Source organism: Dryas octopetala, chromosome 5 (genome assembly GCF_963921425.1).
Source record: "Dryas octopetala chromosome 5, drDryOcto1.1, whole genome shotgun sequence".
In the NCBI taxonomy this organism is placed as follows: Eukaryota; Viridiplantae; Streptophyta; class Magnoliopsida; order Rosales; family Rosaceae; genus Dryas; species Dryas octopetala.
Window position 1 is genome coordinate 7,829,999 of NC_141370.1, and position 24,903 is coordinate 7,854,901.

The 24,903-nt window shown below is 34.1% G+C and overlaps 2 protein-coding genes across 2 annotated transcripts; one reads left to right on the plus strand and one right to left on the minus strand.

Moving 5' to 3' along the window:
• On the minus strand, positions 1-2,882 carry LOC147283944 (uncharacterized). The gene is made up of 4 exons (XM_086245624.1): positions 2,727-2,882; positions 1,501-2,651; positions 857-1,093; positions 1-796 (listed from the first exon to the last, which is right to left on the minus strand). Exons 1-4 carry the CDS (start codon positions 2,880-2,882, stop codon positions 1-3), a joined length of 2,340 nt encoding a protein of 779 aa, XP_086101750.1.
• Positions 2,883-11,102: 8,220 nt separating this feature from the next.
• Positions 11,103-13,600, plus strand: LOC147283945 (transcription factor MYB114-like). Its single transcript, XM_086242828.1, has 3 exons — positions 11,103-11,237; positions 11,635-11,764; positions 13,186-13,600. The coding sequence occupies exons 1-3, from the start codon at positions 11,120-11,122 to the stop codon at positions 13,577-13,579; spliced, it is 642 nt and encodes a 213-aa protein (XP_086098954.1). The 5' UTR covers positions 11,103-11,119; the 3' UTR covers positions 13,580-13,600.
• Positions 13,601-24,903: the final 11,303 nt, after the last annotated feature.

Genomic DNA, 24,903 nt, shown 5'->3' on the forward strand with positions numbered 1-24,903 from the left:
TTAATTATACAGTCCAATATACAGTTTGGGGTGAGCACTGGACTGTACTGGACCGTGCCCACCCCTAGCAGGAAGACCATAAGGGCATGGAGCCTTCAAACCCCCAATAGAAAATAGACTAGCTTTAATATCAGCCTCACAAACCTCTCTATTAATAAGCTTAAGCTCTTCATTACTCAAAGAGGGAAAAAGCTTAGGCAAATAACTATAAGAAATAGATCTTAAATTATCCGAAAAAAGATTTTGAAAATAATCCACAATAATGTCATGCAACCCTGCCTTATCATCAACCCAAACACCATCATCATTGTAAAGACCCTCAAGCTTATTTCTTCTTCTCCTAATGATTGTAGAGAGATGAAAAAATTTGGTGTTCCTGTCACCAACTTGGAGCCAAAGATTCCTTGATTTTTGCAACCAAAACAACTCCTCCTGTTCAAGAAGTAAATTGAACTCACTGCACAAATCACTTTCAAGCTTAACCAAATAAGGATTATGTCTTTGACATAAAGCCTTATGAATGCCATTCAACCTAGCAAGAAGCCTTCTCTTTCTTTGAAACAAACAACCAAATACATTGTGATTCCAATCCTTCATAGCATGAACCAAATTTAGAACTTTCTGAACAGCATGACCAGAGAGAGAATTCCAAGTATCAGCAATAAAGCCCTTAAAACTCGGATGTTGCATCCACATAGCTTGAAACATGAAAGGAAGAAAATCCTTTCTAGGCACATGAGAGGAGGATAAATACACCAAAATAGGGGAATGATCAGAATTAAGTTTGGGAAGGTGTCTAACATAGGCATCAGGAAAAAGTTATCTCCAACTAATACAACTTAACGCCCTGTCCAACCTTCTCCAAATAAGACCATCCTCATCCATCTTATTATTCCAAGTGAAATCAACACCAATGAACCCTAAATCTACAAAAAGATTTATGTTAATCCACTGAGCAAAAGGGCCATCATCAGGAATAGGATTACCGCCCAACTGCTCCATGCTATCAACAATATCATTAAAGTCTCCCAGCCCTAGCCAAGGGATAGAGGTAGAAGATAACAAACCATCCAAGTAGCGCCAAAGCATATCTCTGAAAGTATGATGAGGGTTAGCATATACTGCATAAAGGAACCACACATTTTGGCCTATAGTCACTAAATTAAAGCAGTGACAGTTTGACTAGAACAAGCCACCACCTGCAAATTGGCTGAAAAAGAGTCCCACAACAACCAAACACCTACAGAAAACCTAGAGGCATCCACAATAAAGTAATTACTGAAGCCCAAAGACATAACAACCTTAAGAGCTCAAGCACCGCTTATCCTAGGCTCATAAATAGCCAGAACATCAAAATGATAAAGCTTCCTAAAATTCTTAATAGTAATAACAAAATTAGGACCTCTAGCACCTCTTACATTCCAGGACAAGATTATCATCATGAAAAAAATAAGAGAGAAATAACAAACAAAGAGACAACCCCATTAAGAGGCAAGGGACATTGCCTCCACAGAACCAGAGGCAACATTCCCATCATCATCATCATCAAAACCACCAGGCTTCATTTGAAAATTCTCATTAGAACACATAGAACCAGGATGCAAATTGTCAGACACATGAGAAACTAAAGAGCCAAGCCCTTCATCAACAGCCACTCCAATAACATCAATATTAGGGAGATCATGACCATGGATAACATCATTCTTACCCTTAAGAATGCTAAAACTAGGGGGAACCTCAACATTGAAGAAAAACTGACCTCTCACATCTTGTTGAACATCAGCACTTCGAACTTGCTTACTAATTGGGGAAGAAACCCCAACTTCCTTGCCACCTCTGGCTTTAGCACCATATCTAGCTTTAGCCTTAACTGCAGCAACAGGTAAATGAGAAGAAGACTGCTCATTAGAAATATCCTTGAAAACCTTCATTTGGTTCTTAGACTTTAACTTGCCAGCAGAAGCAGAGATTTTATTCTCAACATCAGGCACTGGAGCCTTGGACTGCCCACTAGAACCACTTTGCATTTTCTCAACACCAACCACTTTACCATTACCAAAAGGCCCAACAGGAACATGCCCTGATGCATCACTAGAGGAATCAACCAAACCAGCCTTAGAAGCATGTTGTAACACATTAAAACGAGAACTAGAAGCCTTAGCACCATCAGACTTATCATTAGGCGTGCAAGACTTATTAGCAGAAGCTTCAGCACTAGGCTTTTTTCTCCATTTGGGCTTGACAAACATCCAATCCCCATGAAGTTTCTCAGGTAGCACAGGGGTACCAGAAACACCATCCTCAACCACCATCTTAGAGATGACATGTTCACCCTCAGCAGGATTAGACATACTATTTAAACCCTCAACCTGAGGCTCATTCTGAGGATCAACACCATGAGATTTAGCAGCTTGAGCCTTGGCCTCCAAAATGATAGGACATTTGTCCCTGGCATGACCATAGCATCCACATTCAAAGCACACTAAATTGATCCCCTCATAAACAACATTAAAAACACAACCCTCAATCTCAATTAAAGGAACAAGAGGCTTATTAAGATCAATCTCAACACATATTCGAGCAAATTTTCCCCTAGATTGACTAAGAGTATGACTATCAACCTTAATTGTACTACCAAGCAAACTACCAATCTTAGAAAGAACCTCAAGGTTAAAATACTCAACACTCAACCTAGAAATCCTCGCTCAAACATCCATATGGCTAACCTTATCCACAAAAGGATTAAATCCAGGCTTCCACTTATGAACCGCCACATATTGGCCAGCAACAAACCAAGGACCTCCAATGAGAACCTTCTGCAAATCCTCCTTAAGCAAAAACTTAGCAATATAATAGTTGTTCTCAATATCAATCAAGGACATAGGTCCCTTCACACCCCACTTTTGTTTCAATTTCCCCAAAATGAAACTCTAAGAATTAGAACGACCTATGAAACGAATAATAGCAGAGCATCTCCAAGCTAAGCAAAGCCTTTCTTTAACATAATTGGAGAAACGAATAGCAGGAATCAAACCAGATTGGACAACAAAATCGTTGTCATCCAACACAAGCCGATCTTGATCCATACCCTTCAAACCTGGAATCATAGGAGAATTCAGCAACATCTCCTTAAAACTAGCAGAGATCGGCTGCGGATCTAACTTCATATTAGCGATGCCATCAACAACCATGGCTTTCGATCGAATCCTCTTAGAACCAACAGAGGAGTCCATCATGAAAGCGCCGTTCCCCAGAGGTCGGAAAGTAGGAGAAACGGGCTCCGGCAAGGACCCCATCACCGTAGACAGCTGTAGAACACTCTTTGATATAACTAGAACCACTGTAATAACTTCACGCAAGAAGCCTTTGTTTTTTCCTTATTGATTTGAAGCTTTTATTATAGGCTTTCAAATGCGTTACATCCATGACTTTTCATCCCTTAAGGCCACATACTATATATGTAGTCTAGTATATATATATATGTGTGTACGAGCGCATATGTCCATTGGCATCCCATTAGGCACTGACATAATGCAAATTACTTATGGCCGTGTTCAATTCATTTAGTTTGCTTAATTGCTTTCCATTTGATGACTCCATGTTATGATTGCTTCTACTATATATCCTTTTTTCCACTTAAATATGTGTGTCCAATTAATCTATGTGTTCTAATATGATTGCACTACTACAAAAACGTTGATAGACATTAGATAAAAGTCAGAGAACTTTTCAATGATGTATGTTTACACTAATTAAATTGATAAATCAATCCTTGTCGTTAGACAAGCTTATCTTGTCTTGCTAGCATACTTTAGTCCTATATATGACAATTTTGACTTTGATAATTTTCTTCTTTGTGTTTATAAAGTATTAACGCAATTAATTCTTCTAATAATTGTAGGTTTCTGAAGAAGTTGAACTCCCCAAGTTGAAGAAAGAGAAATCGGTTCTTATACTCAGAAGTCACACCCAATAAAAGGACATGATATGAAAATTATGGAAGTAATCTTCAAAATTTTATGGATCGAGGAATATTAGTGTAGAGTTCGTTAACTTTATCTATGGAAAATCGTTTAATTTTATTTTTCTTATCTTTATTTTTGTTTTGGGTATTATTTTGTATTAATTTCTAGTTTAATCTAGTGTTTAATTTTTTATTATTTAGATTTTGAATATAGAGAGGACATGAAAAGGAAAAATTATAGGGTATAATCGATATACCGTCATGTGGTATAACCAATCCAACGTGTAAGAGTATTATTTGATGATGTATTTATATTAGTAGGATATAATATTAATAACATCTACTCATATTATAACACATAAATTGGTTATACCACGTGTCAATATATCAGTTATACAGAATAATTTCTCAAGTAAAAGTGTATCCTCAATTTTTGAAAAAGATCCTCATTTTTTTTTCCAATTTTTTAATGCTCAAGGACAGTTTTTATTTAAAAGTGGTCCTTGTTGATGTACTATTTAGCATGCTTGTTTGAACCAAACAGTTCTCTATTCCACTATGCAAAGACCGGTTTCATAGAAAAAACAGTCCTCTATTTCACTTTCAAGGACCGTTTTTTGGTAAAAACAATTCTCCATTCCTACTGATCTATGAAATGCCATTTTACTCTTTGGTCTCAAAAGGATGCTAAATTTCGTTTCTAAATAATCCTATAAAATTACAAAAATAGAAGACACTAAAATAGAAGACCCTTAAAAACTATAATAAATTATTCTCAAATCTTGTTTTTGAAAGATTTTTAACTATAAATCTAGCAAATTAAAAAAGTAAGTTTCAGCCCAATTTGTTCATATATGCATGCGTGGAGACAAAAAAATATAGTACTGAGGGCTCGGTAGACCGAGCGCTCGGTAGCTTGTCGAGTACTCGATGGATGCAGATGCATCTACATTAGCACATTTTTAGATTGTAGATGCATCTTTTTAGCTTGTAGATACTTTTTTTAGGTTGCAGATGCATCTTTTTAGGTTGCAGATGACATATTTGAGGTTGTAAATGCAGGTTTTAGGTTGCAAATGTAGTTTTTAAATGCAGGTGAAGTTGCGCAAATTCATCTACTGAGCATTCGGAAATTCTCATCTAGCGCTCGGTGGACAGTTTGAGTTTCTACTTAATTTTTTGACTGGCTAAGATTTAGCTTAAATTTTTTTCTTATTTTGGGTTTCTAATTAAAGCACCCTAAAAACTATCCTCTACGATTATAAAAAATAGTTTTTACCAATGCTCTATTAGCTTTTTTGTAGTAATAAGTATTCTTTTTGGCCTGGCAATGACTCTGTTATTATATTCAATTATGTGCAAAAAAAATACTATATATTTGAGATTCTTTCTTTTTAAGAAATACATAATTATGTCTTAGTTTATGACTAGATAGTTTTGGGTTAATTGAGTTCAGTTATTACAGTACCTTAGAGCTTTATTAAGCTTATACATTAATGTTTGAGCACTCCTCTAACATTATAGGCTTTATTATACTTTATCCATCTCAACTTTAGAGTTGATCTCACTTCACTACTTAAAAAAAAATAAAAATTGTGTCAATTTACTACATAAATTAAAAATTTATTACAATGTACCACCTCTGACTCATTTTGTCTAAACTTTTGTTGAAATTAAGGGTGTTTTGGTCTTTTCAAGTTAGTTTTCTAATATGTTAAAGTGGGTAAGGTGTTAAAAAAACCTTTTTTTTTTTTTTTTTCTAACAATAGGAACTTGAAAAGACCAAAATACTCTTATTTTTAACAAAAGTTTAGACAAAATGAGCCAGAGGTGATGCATTGTAACAAATTTTAAATTTAGGTGGTAAATTAACACAATTTTTGTTTTTAGGCGGTGAAGTGAGATCGACCCCAAAATTTAGGTGGGTAAAATATAAAAAAGCCAACATTATATCTAACATTTGTCATATAATTTGGTGGTGATTTTTACACTTCTATTTTGTACATTTGCAGTCATCCTTTTCTTTATTCAATTATTTAAACATAAAAATAAGATGAGTAGTGCAAATATTGAATTATTTATTCATATATATGTATATATATATATAGATTCACATGCATACGGGTCTATATATCTTAAGGTTTATTTGCAACAAATAAAACAGTCACATTATTTTGAATCCAAATTTGAAATTTCTAGCGTTATTCTTTTTAAAATTTAAACTATCAAAATTCTAAGTCGAATATGAATATATATATATATATACAGAAATGATCACTTGCTCACTATAGAGCAGGGAATTCCCCGCTTAGCTAACCACCCAGTAACGAATTTCAATGATCAAAACGTCCATATTTTAGAGCATCATTCAAAGATCAGCCTTGCAAAAAATCAGTCAAATCAGAAACTGTTTAGCTAGTGTATTACTGTCAACATCATTTCAACCTTATCTGACGAACTGTATTTGTCTGCAAAGTTTGGAGGACCAAACAATTATCGATTTGGCTAATTTTTTACAGGAATGACCCTTAAGGATGGACCTAAAAAATGGACGGTCCCGATCATTGAATTTCCCGCTCTGTGGTGAGCGGGTGGTTAGGTGAGCGAGTGATCATTACTATATATATATGTAACTGTTTGGGCCTAAAATCCTAAATTGGGCCAAGACAGGTTCTTTTAGATGTTACAGGCAAATGAAATTACAAAGAAGCCCAAGTTAGCTCAAGTAAGCCCAAGGTCAAAAGATGACTTCGGTTGATCATCAACCAAAGGGAAACAAAGGCAAATGACTTCGGCTGATGACTAACCGAAGGGATATGGTACAGGTTGTCACGATAAGAACAAAAAGAACAGCTGGCAACAGATTGACAAGAGTGACCTAATAGGGCTGACATTACAGGGTCATAACAGTAAAGTTACGTCTCATCTGTTGGCCTATATAAAGCAAATCTCTAGTACAGAAAGAGAGATCTAGACTTTTTATTAAGATAAAATATACCCTGAATTCACATACCACAGTCCTTTTTTGCAGCTCCCTTTGCATTAATTGTACTTTGTCCATTCAAAATATTTTATGTGCTTTTCATGTTTTTAGCTCTGCCAAGAGGTCAAAATAATACCTTTGGTATCGATTTTGGGATTTGTGTATCTCTATTTGTTTATTGTAAGCCATGATGTTATGAAGATGAACTGTTACTGGAGTTATTCCCAAATCTATCTCTAATTGGTTTTTTGAGTTAAGATTTATGTTTATTGAAATGATAAAACTCTTATGGCCATGGTTTATGTGATTGATAATAGCGTTTATACTCATTTTTAGCCAGCAAAGTCCTAGTAAAATCTAGGCAGAAAAAGAATTTTTATTGAGTTATTGGCTCTTTCTCAATTAACACAATCCTTTTCAGAGAAGTTAGTTTCTTTAGGCCATCAAACATTGAATTCTAGTGTTGGACCAGCATAGGCCAAAGTTGGTGGCGGGCCTGCAAAAGCCCAGACTAAAAAGATCCAAACAGTATAGCATAAGACCAGCCCATAGTGCGCTGAAGGTTTTGAGCTATAACAGTAACATATCTTAATATTTGTATTTGTTTTTTCATCTCTAATGGTAGATCTATCTTAACCAAAAACAAAAGTTGCAGTAATTGCTTGGGAATCATTGGACCAGATCGATGGAGAATGAAAGAGGTCTCTAGATGTAGACAAGGAATCAAAAGAGAGGAGGGTTAACCAAAAAAAAAAGGAATCAAAAGAGAGGTCTCTAGTTGACTACATATATAGGATCGAGGCTTGCAGTTTATTTGTCCCTTTCAGGCAATTAATGGTAAGCCAGGACAGGAGAGTTGTAGCCTCGGTTATGGCTTGTTTTCTCAGCCCCACGGTCCCCACTCCAATATTTGGGGTAGTTGGGATCTCACTTAATTCATCACCAACGCCCCCACACAAAATTTATAATTCTTACCATTAATTTGCATTTTTCCCTTACCTTTAATAACTAATTAAGCCATAAAAAGTTGAAAAGTGTAGCACCCTTTCTGTGTCTGCAAATTTGATTCGGAAGGACAAAAGAAGTGATAACAAGGATCTCCTCCCATCCAATTGAAATCATTTTATGACACCTATGGGTTGGCATCTGGGCCATACTTTGCAAACATATAGTGTGCATTTCTGCACAATTATATTTCTTATGATAAGGTTATTAAGACTTCCTTATCCCACCAGAAATTATTCATATGTATGTGATGTAACATAATAAGGTGGTATTATAATTTGGGAGACTTCCCTCCATATTTTTAATTTTACTTTTACATTATACAAACTAAAGCTTTATAATTTTTAGAATTCTAACTAAACTCTAATAATATTGTAATTATTCCACGTTACATAATATTGGTCCATTAGTATATATGATTTAAAAGACTTTCATGAAATTAGAAAGTCTATAGGTATTCAATTTAGACTTTTAAAGAGTCTATAAAAATTATGTAGTATTTAATTAAGACTTTTAAAGATTTTTAAAAAATCTATAAAAGTCTTGTGATATTCAATCAAGACTTTGAACAAGTCTACTAGTTTTAAAAAGTCGACTTTCAAAGATTTCATTAAATGTTAGAGTTTTGTAGACCTTGGAGTGTGAAATATGAATATCAGAGTTCACTGATTTTCCAGCCTTTACCCTAAAGACTTTCAAGGAATTTGTCAGACGTGAAATTTCTACCTATAGAGGGTTTTCAATCTTCACCTTGTAGTATTCAGCCCCAACCCGACCACCTCCAACCTTCATGAAATCAGTCGCAATGAGACTCTCCAATCTCATTTCAATTATAGATTTCTCCTGTATTTGATATAATATTGAATTTTGTTTTGTATTGATGAACGATAAAAAAGAAAACCAATATTGAATTTTGTTTTGTTTTGAGATTTAGGAAGAGAGGGAATCGAATTTGGGTACAGAGAGGCAAATTCTACGGTCCTTCCAACTGGGTTACGCGCCTACCAACTACACTCTTGGTTGATTTGAGGAACCCATTTTTTTAATGGATAAATATGATTTATAATTTATGATTGATTATTGAGTTTTATATCATTTTTCAATTAATCACTATTTTCGAAATCCATAATATCAAAATACCAATAGTACCAATTGATTTGAGCAGTAAATAAACTCTAGGTTTTTGGTATGAATTACAATTTGCACCCCTCAAGTATAAGTCATTTTTCACTTTGGTACCCGATGTTCAAAACGTTTCAATGTGAAACTTAAAGTTTATGAAAATTGCAATGTACTATCCCTTCCGTTAACTTTTCTGTTAATTTGGATTGCATATAACATGTGTATGATTTATTTACACTGATGTGAACAGTAAATTTACATCACATGTAATAAAATAAACCAAATAAACCTAAAAAATTAGAAAAAGGCCAGGCAGTTAAATTTTATATATTAAAAAAATTAAAAGATAACATTAAAACTAAATATAAAAAATTATCTCGTTCATTCCTATCTCTCATCCCTCATCTCTTTCATTCCCAGTTTTTTTTTTTTTCAATTTTTAATTGAGTTTTATTGTTTTAAACTATAAAATTTTAGTTGGCTTTTTTAATTTGTTTTTTTTTCCACGTAGCGTAAATTATTATCCTCATCATTGTAAAGGAATCTCACACAATATACAGTTAAAATTAATAGAAAAGTTAATGGAAGGGGCACATTACAATTTTCATAAACTTTAGGTTCCACATTGAAACATTTTGAATATCGGATGCCAAAATGAAAAATGACCTATACTTGAAGGGTGTAAAGTGTAAATGACCCTATTATATATTATACATGAAGCATGTAATTTGGCATACAACCAAGAATCCTTACTAGCTACTATAGGATCTTGGTGAAGAGGAAATCAGGAACTTTGATTGAGTTCCCTGGGCAGCTTGCAATACAAAGTTTGCTTTGTTAACCATGAATTTTTTATATAAGAACGTTAAAAAAAAAAAAAAAAAAAAAAAGGTTAGAATAATCTCAATTGTAGAATTTAATATTAGAAGTCGATAAAAGTCTATCATACTCTATGAAAAAAGTCAAACAAATTCTATGAAACTCAACAAAGAACTCTATGGAAGTTTATTATTAGTCTATAAAAGTGAATAAAAATATGTGAACTCTGCAAAAATTTACCGCTTAAAATAAGTATTGAATCCCCTAAAAGACAAATGGTCCAACAGTACTGAAGAAAATAGACGGTCCAGTTTTATGCAGCCATAGTTTGCAGTGTCCTTTTTAAGGGCTCAAACAGAGCCAAATGATTCTTGCGAAAGAGTGTAGTACACCTAGACAGTAGACAGAAAATGCACTCAGCACTCTACAATCTGCAAGAGCGGAGTGATAGTGACTTTTACTTTTAAAAACAGTGGGATGCATGCCATGTTAGGACCACTGGGATGCCATGTTTATAATATTGAATTCAATTGATCGAATAGAGGACATCTGAATCTCGTGCAAAAAAAAATCAAAAACAGGATATCTGAATGATTGAATGATTGATACTGATCAGACCTTCAAATGTGTCCTCAAAATGGACAACAAGGTCTTCAATTATCTTTTTCTTGTCTCTATATAAGAAACGTGTGCTAAGCTTCAAGATTGTGGTCCCAACTCCCCATTAAGGCCACTCCCTAGCTAGCTATTCACATATTTCTATTTATTCATTTTAGGTTCATTCTAGATTTGTTTTTTTTTTTTTTTTTTTGCAGGAAAAAAAATAAATTCCAAAATGACATGTTATCTGTAACATTAATTATCAGAAAAATTGAAATAATAGTTTATGGCTATAAAATGATAGTGAAACTTAATTATGTTGGCATGCGTTGAAGTGGGTGATATTGGAAACGGACGGTTCGTTAGTGAAAGTGTACAATCATATGAAAATGACTTTTTTATCCCCTTGTCCTTCTGTTTTTCAAGCTTTTATATCTGTGATGTGATTCTGTTTTATTAAAGTAAAAATTATTAATACTTTCTGATAATTTTCGCTTTGAGTGGATATGAAAAAGGCACGTTTCTGGTCTGATGAGAAGCTTTTGCTTTACGTACATGATACAATCGATGTCTTCTGTATATAATAGAGAGCTGTGTCCTGAGGGCTTCGAATTAAGTGGCACAAAATGGAGGGTATGTTGGGTGTGAGAAAAGGTGCATGGAGTAAAGAGGAAGATGATCTTCTCAGGCAGTTCATTGAAAAACATGGAGAAGGAAAATGGCACCAGATTCCTCTCAAAGCAGGTATATATTAGTCAAACTCTAAGTCTAGACAATTAATACACTTGGTAAAAATCAACCTAACTAGTTTATATATACTTCATAATTTGAAAACATAACATTGTTATAGGAAAATTCTACAATGAAAACATAATATGTCATGCCCAAGTTTTCTTGACCTGCAGATGTTGACGAGTTCACATTTTTATTAAGGCGGTATAGATTTTTTCAGTATTAAATGCATGTGCTTGTATGACATAAAATGTTTTTATTGTAAATGTTCTCCATTGTTATATATTAGTGTACTAAGAGGACATTCCTATAGGAGATCGATTAAGCTTAATCAATTAACAAAGTGCATGTACTGGAATTTGGTGTTGTAGAAAGATGTTATATGCTTACTTCATTATTATATATGCAGGCTTAAACAGATGCAGAAAAAGCTGTAGACTGAGGTGGTTAAACCATTTGAAGCCAACCATCAAGAGAGGAGACTTTACTGTGGATGAAATAGATCTGATGATTAGGCTTCATAAGCTCTTAGGAAACAGGCAAGTCCACCATTCATTATAAATTTCCCTTTCAATTCCGAGATTCGCTATATATAGGAAGCACCATCACTCCTTTGATAGCTTGATTATTGTTGTCGTACGTTGTTCTTTTTATGGTACTTGTTTGTGCTTTTGAAGGCGACAAGCTATTTATTCAAAAGAATTTTAGCTGGTAAAATAGAAAAAAAGCTATTTAAAGAACACGATTTTATTCATTAAAAAAAAAAAGAAGGGGTTTTTTTTTTGTTTATTAAAGCCCATTCTAGAAAATAGGCTTTTTTTTAAGGCCCATTATAAAAACTCAAGTCCCAATTCAGTCTACTTTAATAAAATCAAGTAGAAAAATACGTTGGGCACGGAGCCCAGCACGCTCAGCTTTTTTTTATATATTTTTTTTCACGTCAAGAGAATTGTCACTGTCCAATAGTGACAATTATAGTCACTGTTAGACAGTGGCAATTCTCACTGTGCAAACAATATCCAAAACAAGACAACTTTAATAAATCTTCTGTCTTTTTCTTCCATAAACATGTCAAAAAAAACATAAAACTAACACAAAACCCAAAAATTCAAATTTTTGGAGTAAAAAATCTTAATTTCAACAATTACAAAAAATTGTCATTGTTCAACAATAATTATTTGGGACGATAGTTACTCGGCACAACACCTCCAAATCGTGTCCTCGACAAACTTTAGCCTCTATACTTCCATATCGAAGGTCGACAAACTCCTATCTGGAAGTCGCCAACCTCCTTCAAGGCTCTGTCGTTGGGTTATAATGAAGAGAAGAGAGAGAGAGAGAGAGAGAGAGAGAGAGAGAGAGAGAGAGAGAGAGAGAATGGAGACATAGATTAGAAAGGAGATCGGAGAGGAGAGTTAGAGAGATAAGAAAAGTAGAAGGAGAACGACTGTCACAAAAGAGAGGAGAGGGAGACGAGCAGTTTGGCTGTGGTCTCGTCGGCCTTACTCGCTGGACGGCGAGGGTTCAATCGGAGAAGAAGATGGAGAGAGAGAGAGGTCATCGGGGAGGGAGAAGGAGAAGGAGATGGAGAGAGAGAATGGTGATGTAACCTACTTGATTCAGCTAATTAATTAGATAATGTAACCTAATTTGTTTTTGTTGGCTATAAGGCCTGAAAGGTATAATGGGTACATGAAAAACTTTGAAAACGTAACAATAACACCACATGTTGATGTGTAACGCATTGAATAATTGAATGCTTATGTGACTGCATAGTCCAAAGACCAAAGTTACAATTTAATATCCATCATGGTTAAATAAAAAAAAAATTATCTTTACCAAATATTGCATTCTAAGACCCTTTATTTTGTTTTCATTTTTGTTCATGTTTTTTGTTCACATTTTTCTTTTTGTATAATAATGTCTTATGTATTCATTTCCTTTATGTTATGTACATAAGGTGGTCATTGATTGCTGGAAGACTTCCTGGAAGAACAGCAAGTGATGTGAAAAACTACTGGAGTTCTCGCTTACGAAAAAAGATGGATTTTGGCATCGAAAAACCTAAAGACAAATCTCAAGAAATAGCAAAAGCCATCAATATTATAAGACCTCGGCCACGAACCTTCAAAAAAATTTTACATCCTTCAAGCAGTATAGCTGCAAGTTTAGAACACATTCAATCGGAAAATAATTTCAGCAGACCATTTCCATCAGCACCACCCAGAGAGAATGAAATTGATTGGTGGAAAACCTTACTTGATGACACAAACCATAGCGTCGAAAAAGTAACATGTTCTAGTAGTCTTGGGTTAGATGAAGATCTCTTCAGAGACTTTTGGGCTGACATTTGATGATCAAGAAGGCTTGATGAGTAGGAGTGAGTTGTTACTTAATATGGACCTTTGGAATATTTCAAAAGATGATCGAAGAGAGAATTAAGATGTCGATATAGAAGTCCTAAGACTTCTTTTGTAGTATTTAATGTTGTATGTGAAACGTACAACAACCCATCAAAAATGGTTTCTTGTTAATTTGTTGAACTTATTTCGTTATTTCTTTTTAAGCTTTATTTTCTTGATTTGTACGTTGAGTGCTTTCGCACTGTATCTTTCTATTTACTTAATTATTATTTCTATACAGTTTACTGCGTTAGTTAAATAAATACTCAGTTTTTAGTGTTTGCATCCGTAACGAGAATAGAAAAATAACAAGTGAATAAGAGAATTCCTGTATAATGATAATATATCTCTGAAGAAATTACAAATTTAGTCCACTTATTTTATAGCTAGTTCAATTTTGGTTCACGATTTTTTTTAAGTTCTGTTTTGGTCCACTAATTGTTCTACTTGTTCAATAAAGGTCTAGATTTGTTTTCTCAATTTTGGCCGGCCTTTTACCCTATCAAATCTCACCCAAATTCAATAAACATATACTTGTTTTAAAGCTATATATGCATCTCCTCTTTACAACCATATAAAGATTATTCAAATCGGAGTTCTAAAACTCAAGATAATTAACCCCAAAATAGGGTACCCGAAATAACTAATTTTTTTCAGAAAAATTTTCAGATTTTTTAAACTTCACCCAATTTCAATTTTCTTCGATTATAATACTTCAAATTGATTCTTATGACTAAGAAATGATGAAATACAACTTATACATCAATTAAATTAAAGAAAACACAACCCAAAAGATTTAAAATCATAAACCCCAAAACTAAAATTTTGGAATTAGACCTTTATTGAACAAGTTGAACAATTAGTGAACCACAACAGAACTTAAAAAAGATCGTGGAATAAAATTGAACTAGGTATAAAATAAGTGGATCAAATCTGTAATTTCCTCTATATCTCCAAAAGGGCCGAAGCCAATGTATATGAACATATTCATACCGTAACTAACAATCATCTTTGTCACGTTAAAGTTAACCTAGTTAGATTGTCCAAAATAAATTAAGCTAGTTAGAGCCTAAATTAATGACCCTCGAGCTAAATTAGTATACCTGAAATTATGGTTTTGTCATTTGAAGATTCATTTAAATTTTATTAAATAATATTCTTTTTTTATCTTAGGAGGAGGAGGATCTGAACTTGAAACCTGTCCAATATTGTAGAGAGAAATACCAATAGATCACAAGCTAATTGGTTATTAATAAATTTAAACTTAACCTAAGCAAGTGACACCCTGGACAAGGTATGTAGGCCCATTAATTGATTATTTTTTATTGGGCCATCCACATTCATTTTATATATATTCTTTCTGTTCGCTTGTTTTCGGTCCAAGTTGGGCAGAAGCAAAACTTTGGTTTGTTTTGATGTGAGTGCGGGGAGTGCCACTATTTGGCCTCAAATCAGGTCTCAAAAGAATTTAGATTGTGATGTTGGTGTGTATGTGCCTAAATCAGAAATCAAATCAGAACGATTGCACGGCCTAGCTTGGGAACCACTCTCGGCCTAAGTTCTTTTCAAGCCTTGGGAACAAGGCTTTTAAAGGCTTAGTAGGACTCGGAGTCCGAATCGCGAGTAGGCCGGCATCATAAGGATTACGTGATCGAATTCGTGAACAAAGTGATGCAATTATCCAAACAGGATAAACAAAATATGAGTGACAAAAGTATAATGAAAATCAATATTGCGATCTTCACCAACTAAATTAACTTCAAGATTAAAAGAAACAATAAATATAGCAGGCATTTAGATTGCTGAAAACGAAAGAAACGTGAATTGCATTAAACTTGAAATAAGAACAGCCAAAGTACTTGCAAAAGAACAAAAACTAAATTGATACCAAAAAGCCTTAGAAAGGATGTTGACAGCTACAAACCTCGATAACTTGGAACTAAAAGATGTGAAAACTTAGAAGAACTTTGAATGGAAGCAACAAAGTAAGAGAATTGAAAACAAAATTTGACTGATGTGTTTCTTAAGCGTTGTGAGAGTTGTGTGTCCTTCTTCATCCTTGAATGCTTATATTTGTAGGATTGAACTTCTCTTCACTCTCCTAATTTGGGAGTGATTCGGTCATCAAGAATCCAAGATATGGTAAGCTTTTTAAGCTAATTTTCTTGTTGACCACGTTATCTCATCTCTACTTAGGGTTGAGATTTATTTTGAATTCGGACTCTTTGCTTGACCGACTTGACTTATTACTTGACTCAAAGACTTCGTACCCACGTAATCTTGGGCGTGTCTCTTGGAGTTTTGTCACCTGAATGGGCTGCAATAATTTTTATTGGTCCCAATTGATCGAAATGGGTCAATTTATCTTGTAGTCGTATGGTCGGCCTCAAAATAACATTTAGGTTGTGAGACACATCAACAAATGATCCTAAACGATTCTTGGCCGAAAAAAACTTTGGGCCTCAACTGGGCTTTGGGCCACAAATAGACTTTGAGTCTAAAAATATAGAATATGAGCCACCAAAACTCTTTGAGCCTCAAATAAGTCGGCCACAGTCTTTAAACCTTAATGGCCCAAGTGTTATTTTTTGGTGCAAACACATCTCAATTAGTGAGTCAACCTATCCACTATCATTTTCTACCTCTCTTGTATTTTAGCATATCTAGCTCTATATTCATGACCTAACTACTTGGTGAGATATGTTGTTGCATGAAAGTTGGTGCATTGAAAAAAAAAAGAAAAAAAAATATTAATAAGAAAAATCATGAAATTAAATAGCTAGAGCTGTGAATTAGCTCAATAAAATTCTTGTCTGGCTTGTGTTCGACTTGTTTTTTGCTCCTTCGAGATCAAATTGTAAAAGTAACGAGTTGAGTTCAAGCAAAATATATTAGGCTTGTTTTTTTTTAAAAAAGCCGAGCTTGATATCTAGTATATTCGACTCGCAAAGCTCATGAGCAGCTTGTATATTTTTATGAAAACAATTAAAAAACTGCAAAATAAAGCTAAAAATCAGAGTCGAGTTAAGTAACCCGGGTCAACACGGGTCTAATTGTGAGAGCAAACAGGTTCATTTGGTGGGTAAACGGGTGAACAAACGAGTAGAACCGGATGAAGGGGTACAGATAAAGACAAAGACGAAACGGATCACCCGATAGATTCGGGTGAAATGACTGAGTCGCGCCTCTAGAATGTGTGACATGTCGCACAGAATGAACGACCTAGATCGTATCTCCTTTATCGATGCGGGACGGTCGAGATTAAAAGGTATGTGATCTAGTGTAACGCAGAACACGCTAACAACTGCACCTACACCCTTCAGCTTGCCACATGTCGTGGTTTTGAATCCAAAGGCTGAGATTTCTGGTCATTTAACCTTGCTTCATTAGTGCTTGCGTTAGCATTGAGCTCCATCAGTGTGTTTCGTCCAATTGCAGTGCGCTAGCCCAGCGCCTGTCAGTCCATGTTAGCGGCTCTTACTTTGTTGTTTTTCTTTTAATTTACAATATTATTTTAGTTTTGGAAATTCATTAAAAATAGTTCAAGACTTAAAAATTTTTCAAAAATATCCTACGGACTCGTCTTACTGAGTACTATTTACCCTATAACTTCAAAACAATCATTTGTGTTCTAGAGTGTTTTCCAAAATTTCTAAATCCTCAAAATTAATTATGGAATAATCAAAATAATTTCAAGAGCTTGTCCAAATTAAAAAAATCATAACATTTTCTCTTGAACTCCTATCCATAGAAACTAAATTTTGTGGGATTTGTATCAACCAACAGTATCCAATTATGGTCCCACTTTAACCATTTAGCCTAGGAAAATTGTGATATTTCCTCGAAACTCAAGAGGAAAATTTCTAATTTCCACCTAAATGAATCAGAAAAAATTCTAATAATCTCAAATATATTGCCAAAAATTAGGTACTCTAAAATTAACTTGGGCAAAAAATTCAAGGCTACCACAGGTGATTTGCACATTTCTATTTTGTATGTTTTGCACTCATCCTCTTAGTTTGTAGTTTTCGTTATCTTTTAATTTATTCAATTGTCTAAATACAAATAATGAGGGTAGGAAAATATACAAAATTAAAGTGTGAAAATCTTTAATCGTGTGTAGAGGCGTACAATGGGCCGGGCCGGCCTGAATCTGGCACAAGCTCGGCCTGGCCCGTTAATAAGTGGGTCGGGCTCACGTATGGACTTGGCTGTGCCAATGTTTTCTAACTCATTGGGCTGGCCCGGCCCGAGCCCATTTCGTGTTGCGGGTTTGGGCTGGCTCGAACTCGTTACGGGCCAGCCCGTTTATATTAGTATTTTTCAATTTTTAAAAAAAAATTTACTATTAGCCTTGTTTCAATTTTTAATTTTGATTTTGGTGATGATATTGGATAGAAAATAAAATGAAAGTAGTAAAAAATTCAAAAATTTGATAGAAAATGGAATGATATTAAAGACTATTTTATTTATTAAACAATACTAGAAACTTAAAAAAATTAAAATAATTAATCGGCCCGGCCCAGCACGATCCTAGCACGACCTGTTATAGGGTGGGCCATGAGCCGGGCTGGGCTTAAGGTTTAAAATAATTGGGCCGGCCCGGCCTGATTATTAAATGGGCCTACCCAAACATGGCATAAAGCACGAATGGGCCGTCTTTAAACGAGCCGGGCCAGCCCGTTGTACACCTCTAATAGTGTGGGTGAGGCTCCTTGGCTTCCCCCTCAGCTGTTAGCTGATTGTATAACCTCATAATTGCTTCACTAAAATATCTCTTTCATAAAAATTAAAAAAGTGTAAAATGGTCTATCATATTTGGACACCTACTTGGTTTTCAATTTTGGATCCAGTGTTTCATAAATATTTTATATCTAGGTTCACTTTAAGGTTCATTTATAAACAATAACTAAACTATTGTCATATCATTTAGAATACAAATTTAGAATGCCTAATGTTTGTGGACAAATTCACATGGATTCAACAACCAATCACAGACTAACAAGTAGCTGGTCAGATCATATTTTCAATTCTAACTTTTTAAATGGCCAACTCGGTTAGACTTCAGCCTCCACATCACCATGCCAGCTCAACAACACATTTTTGGTCAGATCGGACCGATTCATCCTGGTGGGTTACCCGAATCCAATCCTAACTGACCTTGGGGTTTTCTAAGAACTTGAGTGTTTATCTTTTCTTAGATATCTCAGATCAGTTCGGCTCGGCATATGGTGGTCATCTTCTCAAAAAATCCAGTAACAGCTGGTTACCACTGAAGACGGTCACTACACTATTCATTGGACCTTTCTTGACTGGTTCATCCATGTCCGATCCGATCATATATAATTTTCATACCCGCGTATGCAAAATATATGTGATCGGCTTGGCTCGGGTCCCATCGCCATCCTAGAAGATCGAAGTTGGGACGAACTGCCATACTCGAATATCCCTGACATAGCTCTCTGACATTTGGGACATTCTCAGCTCACAACCATGACTATTAGGGGGTACCATTTGATCTTCCATACTTACATTCAATGCTGCATTGAATGCAAAGGAGGTAGGTAGCTGTGCATGCTACTGTTTATGACCGAATGCGTGGCTTTGTTTCAACCATCCATCTTCATGCAGGTAACTTAACACTCACTACTTCCTTTGTTTATATATACTCAACTATGTGCACAAAGGGATCCATTCATTTTTACACACAAAAGACCACTCAAAAAGAATACACAACCAGCTGAGAATATCCCAGAAGATCTTGCATTGTTCTTCCATATTCTCCCAAGTTCATCATTTGTTCTTCCTTGTTCTTACTCAAACACATTCGAATACACTTCACTGACTTCATCATCGGAGCGTATTTTGCTGGTACCACACCAGTCATTCTCCTTTGATCTTGTGTTCGTGCAGGAAGATCTCATCAGCTTCAACCAGCAATTCAACAAATCTTGATCATCTCAAATTAACATCCAACTCATCATCCAACAAGGCTTCCAATCAATCAGATCATCCACCTTAAGTTGTTGCATTTCTCTTACGAATTTTTGCATCAACACCTAACATTATTCTTTTCTAATTCAATTATCAAATCTCTCAGTTGACTTTTAATATATGTGCAACATTTTTAATGCTTGTTTTTGGTTTTTCTCTAATGGTAGATCTATCTTAGACAAAAAAAAAAAAAAAAAAAAGAGTACGTTGCAGTAATTGCTTGGGATCTTTGGACCAGATGCGGCTCTTGGAGAATGGAAAGAGGTCTCAAGACTCTTAGAAGGAATCAAAACAGTAGTGTCAAGTCCATTTGTGTTAAATGGCTACAGCTATGACTTGGAGACTTGCAGTTTATCTGTCCCTTTCAGCCAACTAATAGTAAGTCAAGACAGGAGAGTTAAGAGTACCCACCGTTGTATTTTTCATCACCAAGGACCCCTAAAAAATTTAGGGCCTGTTTGGTATTCTATTCAAAATTTTTTTTTTTTTTCAAAAACAAAAAAATAAGTTTTAGTCAAGAAAACATGTTTGGTAGACCATTTTCAAAAACAGTTTTTAGAAAAAATAAAATAAAAAACATACATCTTTTTAAAAATGATAAAATATCGTTTTTCTCATTTTTTTTTTTTTTACACTTCCTTCTTTCTTAGCTGTCATCATTTTTTAAATTTAAAAATTGTTTTCAAATTTCATACCAAACACATTTTCAAATTTTAAAAATGGATCAATCAACTCCTAGCATTACTCTTATTTTATTTTTGAGTCAGTTAACTATAAGGGATAGACCACTAATTTTATCATTCAAAAGAACAAAAAATTTGTGCTTTGACATTCCAAGACTAAAACCAGTGCCGAGCACTCAGCAAGAAGCACCGATCACTTGGCGGATCACATCCATCCCAACTACAACTGCAGCTGCAGCATTGCAACCACACTATGTGTCATTAATAATAAAACACTACACTTTTTTTCTCACCTCACAGTCTCACACATATCCTTTACTCACTACGTACACTCCTATTTTGCTTTAGTAATTAAAATTTTTTTCAGTACACACCCCCATTCATTTCAAATATGCATACCCTCACTACACAAGAAATTAAAACTGAAAAAAGAAAAAGAAATGATCACACCCTCTCCATCATTCTCTTCCATGACCAGAATGGAGGGTGTGCATGGGTGGAGATGAGGGTGGGCTAGCTAATGACATTGAAAGGTACGCAATCTCTGATATTTTCACTTGCAACATATTGAACTCTTGCACATTTAGGCATCAGAGTGTCTTTGCAGGTATATTCATCATAGAAGTCCGATTCCACCCAATTTCCAAAGAGAGAAGGTTAATTCATCATAGACGTCCGATTCCATTATCCATTCACTCCAGGTTAATTTTAATTCAATTTATTACTTTTGGTGACTAATTATTTCTTGTGGAGAATTTTGGCATCAATTCGTTCATATATAGTACTTACCAAAGTATGTGTTAGTTCAAATGGTCACACCTGTTTCACGTCACCTAATAGTCTCATAAGTAGTGCTTATAAGGGTTTTTGGCCTCTCCACACATTGCCAATTAATTTTAAAAGGTTTTTTATCATGTTACTCACCTGAACTTTGACCCGTTTTTCACTTCACCATCTAATAAATTTTTCGACTCGATGTACCACCTGAATTTAAAAAAAATTTCAATGTGAGACCTCCATCCAATTCCGTCACATTTTCTGTTAAAAATAAGGGTCTTTTGGTCTTTCTATGTTAATTTATTGTTTAACATCTTCAACCTCAAGCCTCATGTTTTCCAGTTTTTCTTTCAATTTGACCCCTACTTTTGACTCATCAAATATCTTTTAAAATCAACAATCTTATACTCATTTTGAAGCTATGAATCTCCTCTTTACAACCATATAAAAATAATTCAACAAGAAGCTATGAAACACGAGATAATTAATTACAAACTAAGCTACTCGAAACAACCAAATTTTCTTAAAAAAATGACAGATTTTCAAAATTTCACCCAACTTCAAATTCCTTCAAATTCATCACCCCAAATATTTTTCTTAGGTTACTAGAACGTGTGTATAGCTTTCAAACCAACCTAGAAATCAAAATCTCCATCAAGAACATAAACCTCAAAACTAAGAAATTAAAATTAAAATGTCATTTGAAATCAAAATCAAAAGCATGTGTCCATTATCATCACATATTTATGGTAAACCAATTTATTCAGATTTACATAAGATTCCATTATCATCATCAGCGTGTCCATTTGTTAGCATATGGACCATTAGACCTCCAAATGCATGACCATATGTGTTAGCCTGAAATTTGTCTCTCTCCCTTAAAAAAAATAAATGATTAAATCCATTTTTTTTAGGGGGAGTATGTGGAGCTATGGATACATCATGTATAAAAACATTTTGTATACCACCAATGATTTCTATTTGAAAGTTATACTTCAAATTACTATGTTAAATAATGAGTTAGAGGTTGGCTTGTATTTTTAATATAAGTTACAAATGGTTGTTTATTAAAACTATCTATTTCTAATACTCATGACTAAGCAAATAAATTCATTTCTACTAGTTTTCATAACTTCAACAACAATATTATAATATATATATAAATTAAAAAAAATCCACATAGTAGATATGTTTATCATAAATAATTGACAAAATGAAAATCAAAAGGAAAAAAATTATAATAAATTTTATGCTTATGACATAAAATGAACCGACAAGGTGCAAGAGAAGTAAAAACAAATCGAACATATGTATAGCTTTCAAATGACATTTTACTTCTCTTGATTTTGATTTCAAATGACATTTTGATTTTGATTTCTTAGTTTTGGGGTTTATGTTCTTGATGGACATTTTGATTTCTAGGTTGGGTTTGAGGTTTGATGATTGATTTGAAAGCTATACACATATTCTAGTAACCTAAGAAACTGATTTTGGGGTGATGAATTTGAAGGAAATTGAAGTTGGGTGAAATTTGAAAAATCTGCAATTATTTTGGAAAATTTGGTAGCTTCGGGTAGCCTAGTTTGTCACCAATTATCTCGAATTTCATAGCTTCTTTTTGAATTATTTTTATATAATTGTAAAGAGAAAATTCATAGCTTCAAAATGAGTATAAGATTATTGATTTTTATGAAGATTTGATGAGCCAAAAGTAGGGGTGAAGTTGAGATAAAAACTAGAAACATGAGTCTTGAGGTTGAAGATGTTGTTGAATAGTAAATTAACATAGAAAGACCAAAATACCCTTATTTTTAACAAAAAATGTGACAGAATTGGACGGGAGGTCTCACATTGAAAAAAATTTAAAATTCAGGTGACACAACGAGTTAAAAAATTTATTAGGTGGTGAAGTAAAAAATATCAAAGTTCAGTGGATAACATGATAAAAAGCTATTTTACAATAAATGCCTAGATTGCTTGAGTACCCTTTTATGATGGAGCCAGAGGTGGTCCCTTTCGCTTTGGTCTGATGTGGGACATTGCCACTAGGCCAATACACCAACAAAAATAATTAAATGAGAAAAATACTTCGATTTAGCCGAGTGATAGTACAGGAGCGGAGTGATAGTAATTGATCAAGTCAAGAGACAAACTACGTGGCTTTTACTTACAAAATAGTGGCATGCCATGTTGGGACGACTGTAAGGTTCACAGCCTTTGTTTATAATTGAATTGAATTGAATAGAGGATATCTGGATCAATGAATGATTGAATAATTGATAGTGAGACATCGAATGAGGCCTCAAAATGGACACGAAGCTAGCCTACTAAAGCCTGAAGAATGTAGTCCCAAGTCCCATCAATTCGATCCCCCATTATGCACATTACCCCAATTCTCTGTTCACTTAGCTTTAGGGATGGCCATTTGACCCGGCGAATATATACCCGCAAAACCAAACCTATTTAAGTGAAAAATTTATTAAATGTATACCCACGTAACCCACTCCATAGTATAATGGGTATTATCCTTACCCACCCCACCAAAGTAATGGGTTACCCAAATCCAACCCAAAAACCCACCATTCCGGTTTTTTCTTGTCTTGATCTCAATTTTTTTTTTTTAAATCAACTCTTACAGTACATAGTTTTTTTTTTTTTTTGCCACTCTTACAGTATATAGTTACATATATACTTATATGTTATTATGAACAATTACAATTATATAACATATATATATATATCTCTCTCTCCTCTCTCCTCTCTCCTCTTTCCTCTCCCTACTTCTTATTTTTTTGGCCAGGCTCCGCTCCGTACTTCAATCATGTTGCAATATATCAAATATTGCAACAGTTTAATTGATCCATTAGTTTTCGACCAAAAAAAAATTGATCAATTAATTTATGTTTTTCAGTTTAATTGATCCATATGTTTTTTCCGTTTTCCTATTTTTTTTTTCATTCATTAGTTTTATTGCAATTTAAATTTAAATTTTAGGTTCATTATACTCATGGAGTTAAATTTCGTTTTTTAGGGTATGGAAATTTTAACGCTAGTTCGTCAATTTTTCGGTAGTATTTTGCCGAAATTTGGCGCTCAAGAATCCAGCCATCTCTATCTTCTACAACCCAACCACCGGAGTGATTTGGGAGGGAGGAGAGAGAAGGGAGAGAAGAGAGAGAAGAGATAGAGGATGGAGAAGATCAGATCGGGGAGGGAGAGAGAGATTGACGCATGAGAGAAGGAGAGAGAAAAGAAAGAGATGATATATCACAGTGGTATGTGCGAGTTCGACACAGTGGCTGGGAGCCTATATGGCTATATGCAACACAGTGGGAGAGAGAGAGAGAGAGAGAGAGAGAGAGAGAGAGAGAGAGAATCATGGGAAGAAAAGAAAAAGGAAAGAAAAGAAAAAGGAAAGGAAAGAAAAGAAAAGAAAGAAAAGAAAAAAAAGAAAGAAAAAAGAAAAGAAAAAAAAAGTGAAAAAAAAAAAATTTAGGGTTGATTGGGGTTTTGGGTCTTTGGAAAATTAGAAAGAAAAAAAAAAAGTTTGGGGTTTCGTTTGGTTCTTTTAGGGTTTCGTTTAGTTATTTTTAAACATTAACCATAATACATTTCTATATATAAAATAATAAAAAATACTCTGAAGGTCTAAATCCTAATATTTTATATTATATATATTCTAAAGATATAGAGTATAAAGAATATAATAATTTTATTTATTATACTAATTTTATTTACAGTATTTGCCTCCAGCACGCATTATGTTCATTTTATATCACATGAAACCTACTATATAATTTGGTTTCTTCAATATTTTTTTAT

Coding starts and splice junctions, on each gene's coding strand:
- LOC147283944 (XM_086245624.1), bottom strand. CDS start 2,882: ATGTCCTTGATTGATATTGAGAACAACTATTATATTGCTAAGTTTTTG. Junction 2,652..2,726: donor TTAATCCTTTTGTGGATAAG/GTTAGCCATATG, acceptor GTTCTTTCTAAG/ATTGGTAGTTTGCTTGGTAG. Junction 1,094..1,500: donor TCTGGTTCTGTGGAGGCAAT/GTCCCTTGCCTC, acceptor TCATACTTTCAG/AGATATGCTTTGGCGCTACT.
- LOC147283945 (XM_086242828.1), top strand. CDS start 11,120: ATGGAGGGTATGTTGGGTGTGAGAAAAGGTGCATGGAGTAAAGAGGAA. Junction 11,238..11,634: donor CCAGATTCCTCTCAAAGCAG/GTATATATTAGT, acceptor TTATATATGCAG/GCTTAAACAGATGCAGAAAA. Junction 11,765..13,185: donor CATAAGCTCTTAGGAAACAG/GCAAGTCCACCA, acceptor TATGTACATAAG/GTGGTCATTGATTGCTGGAA.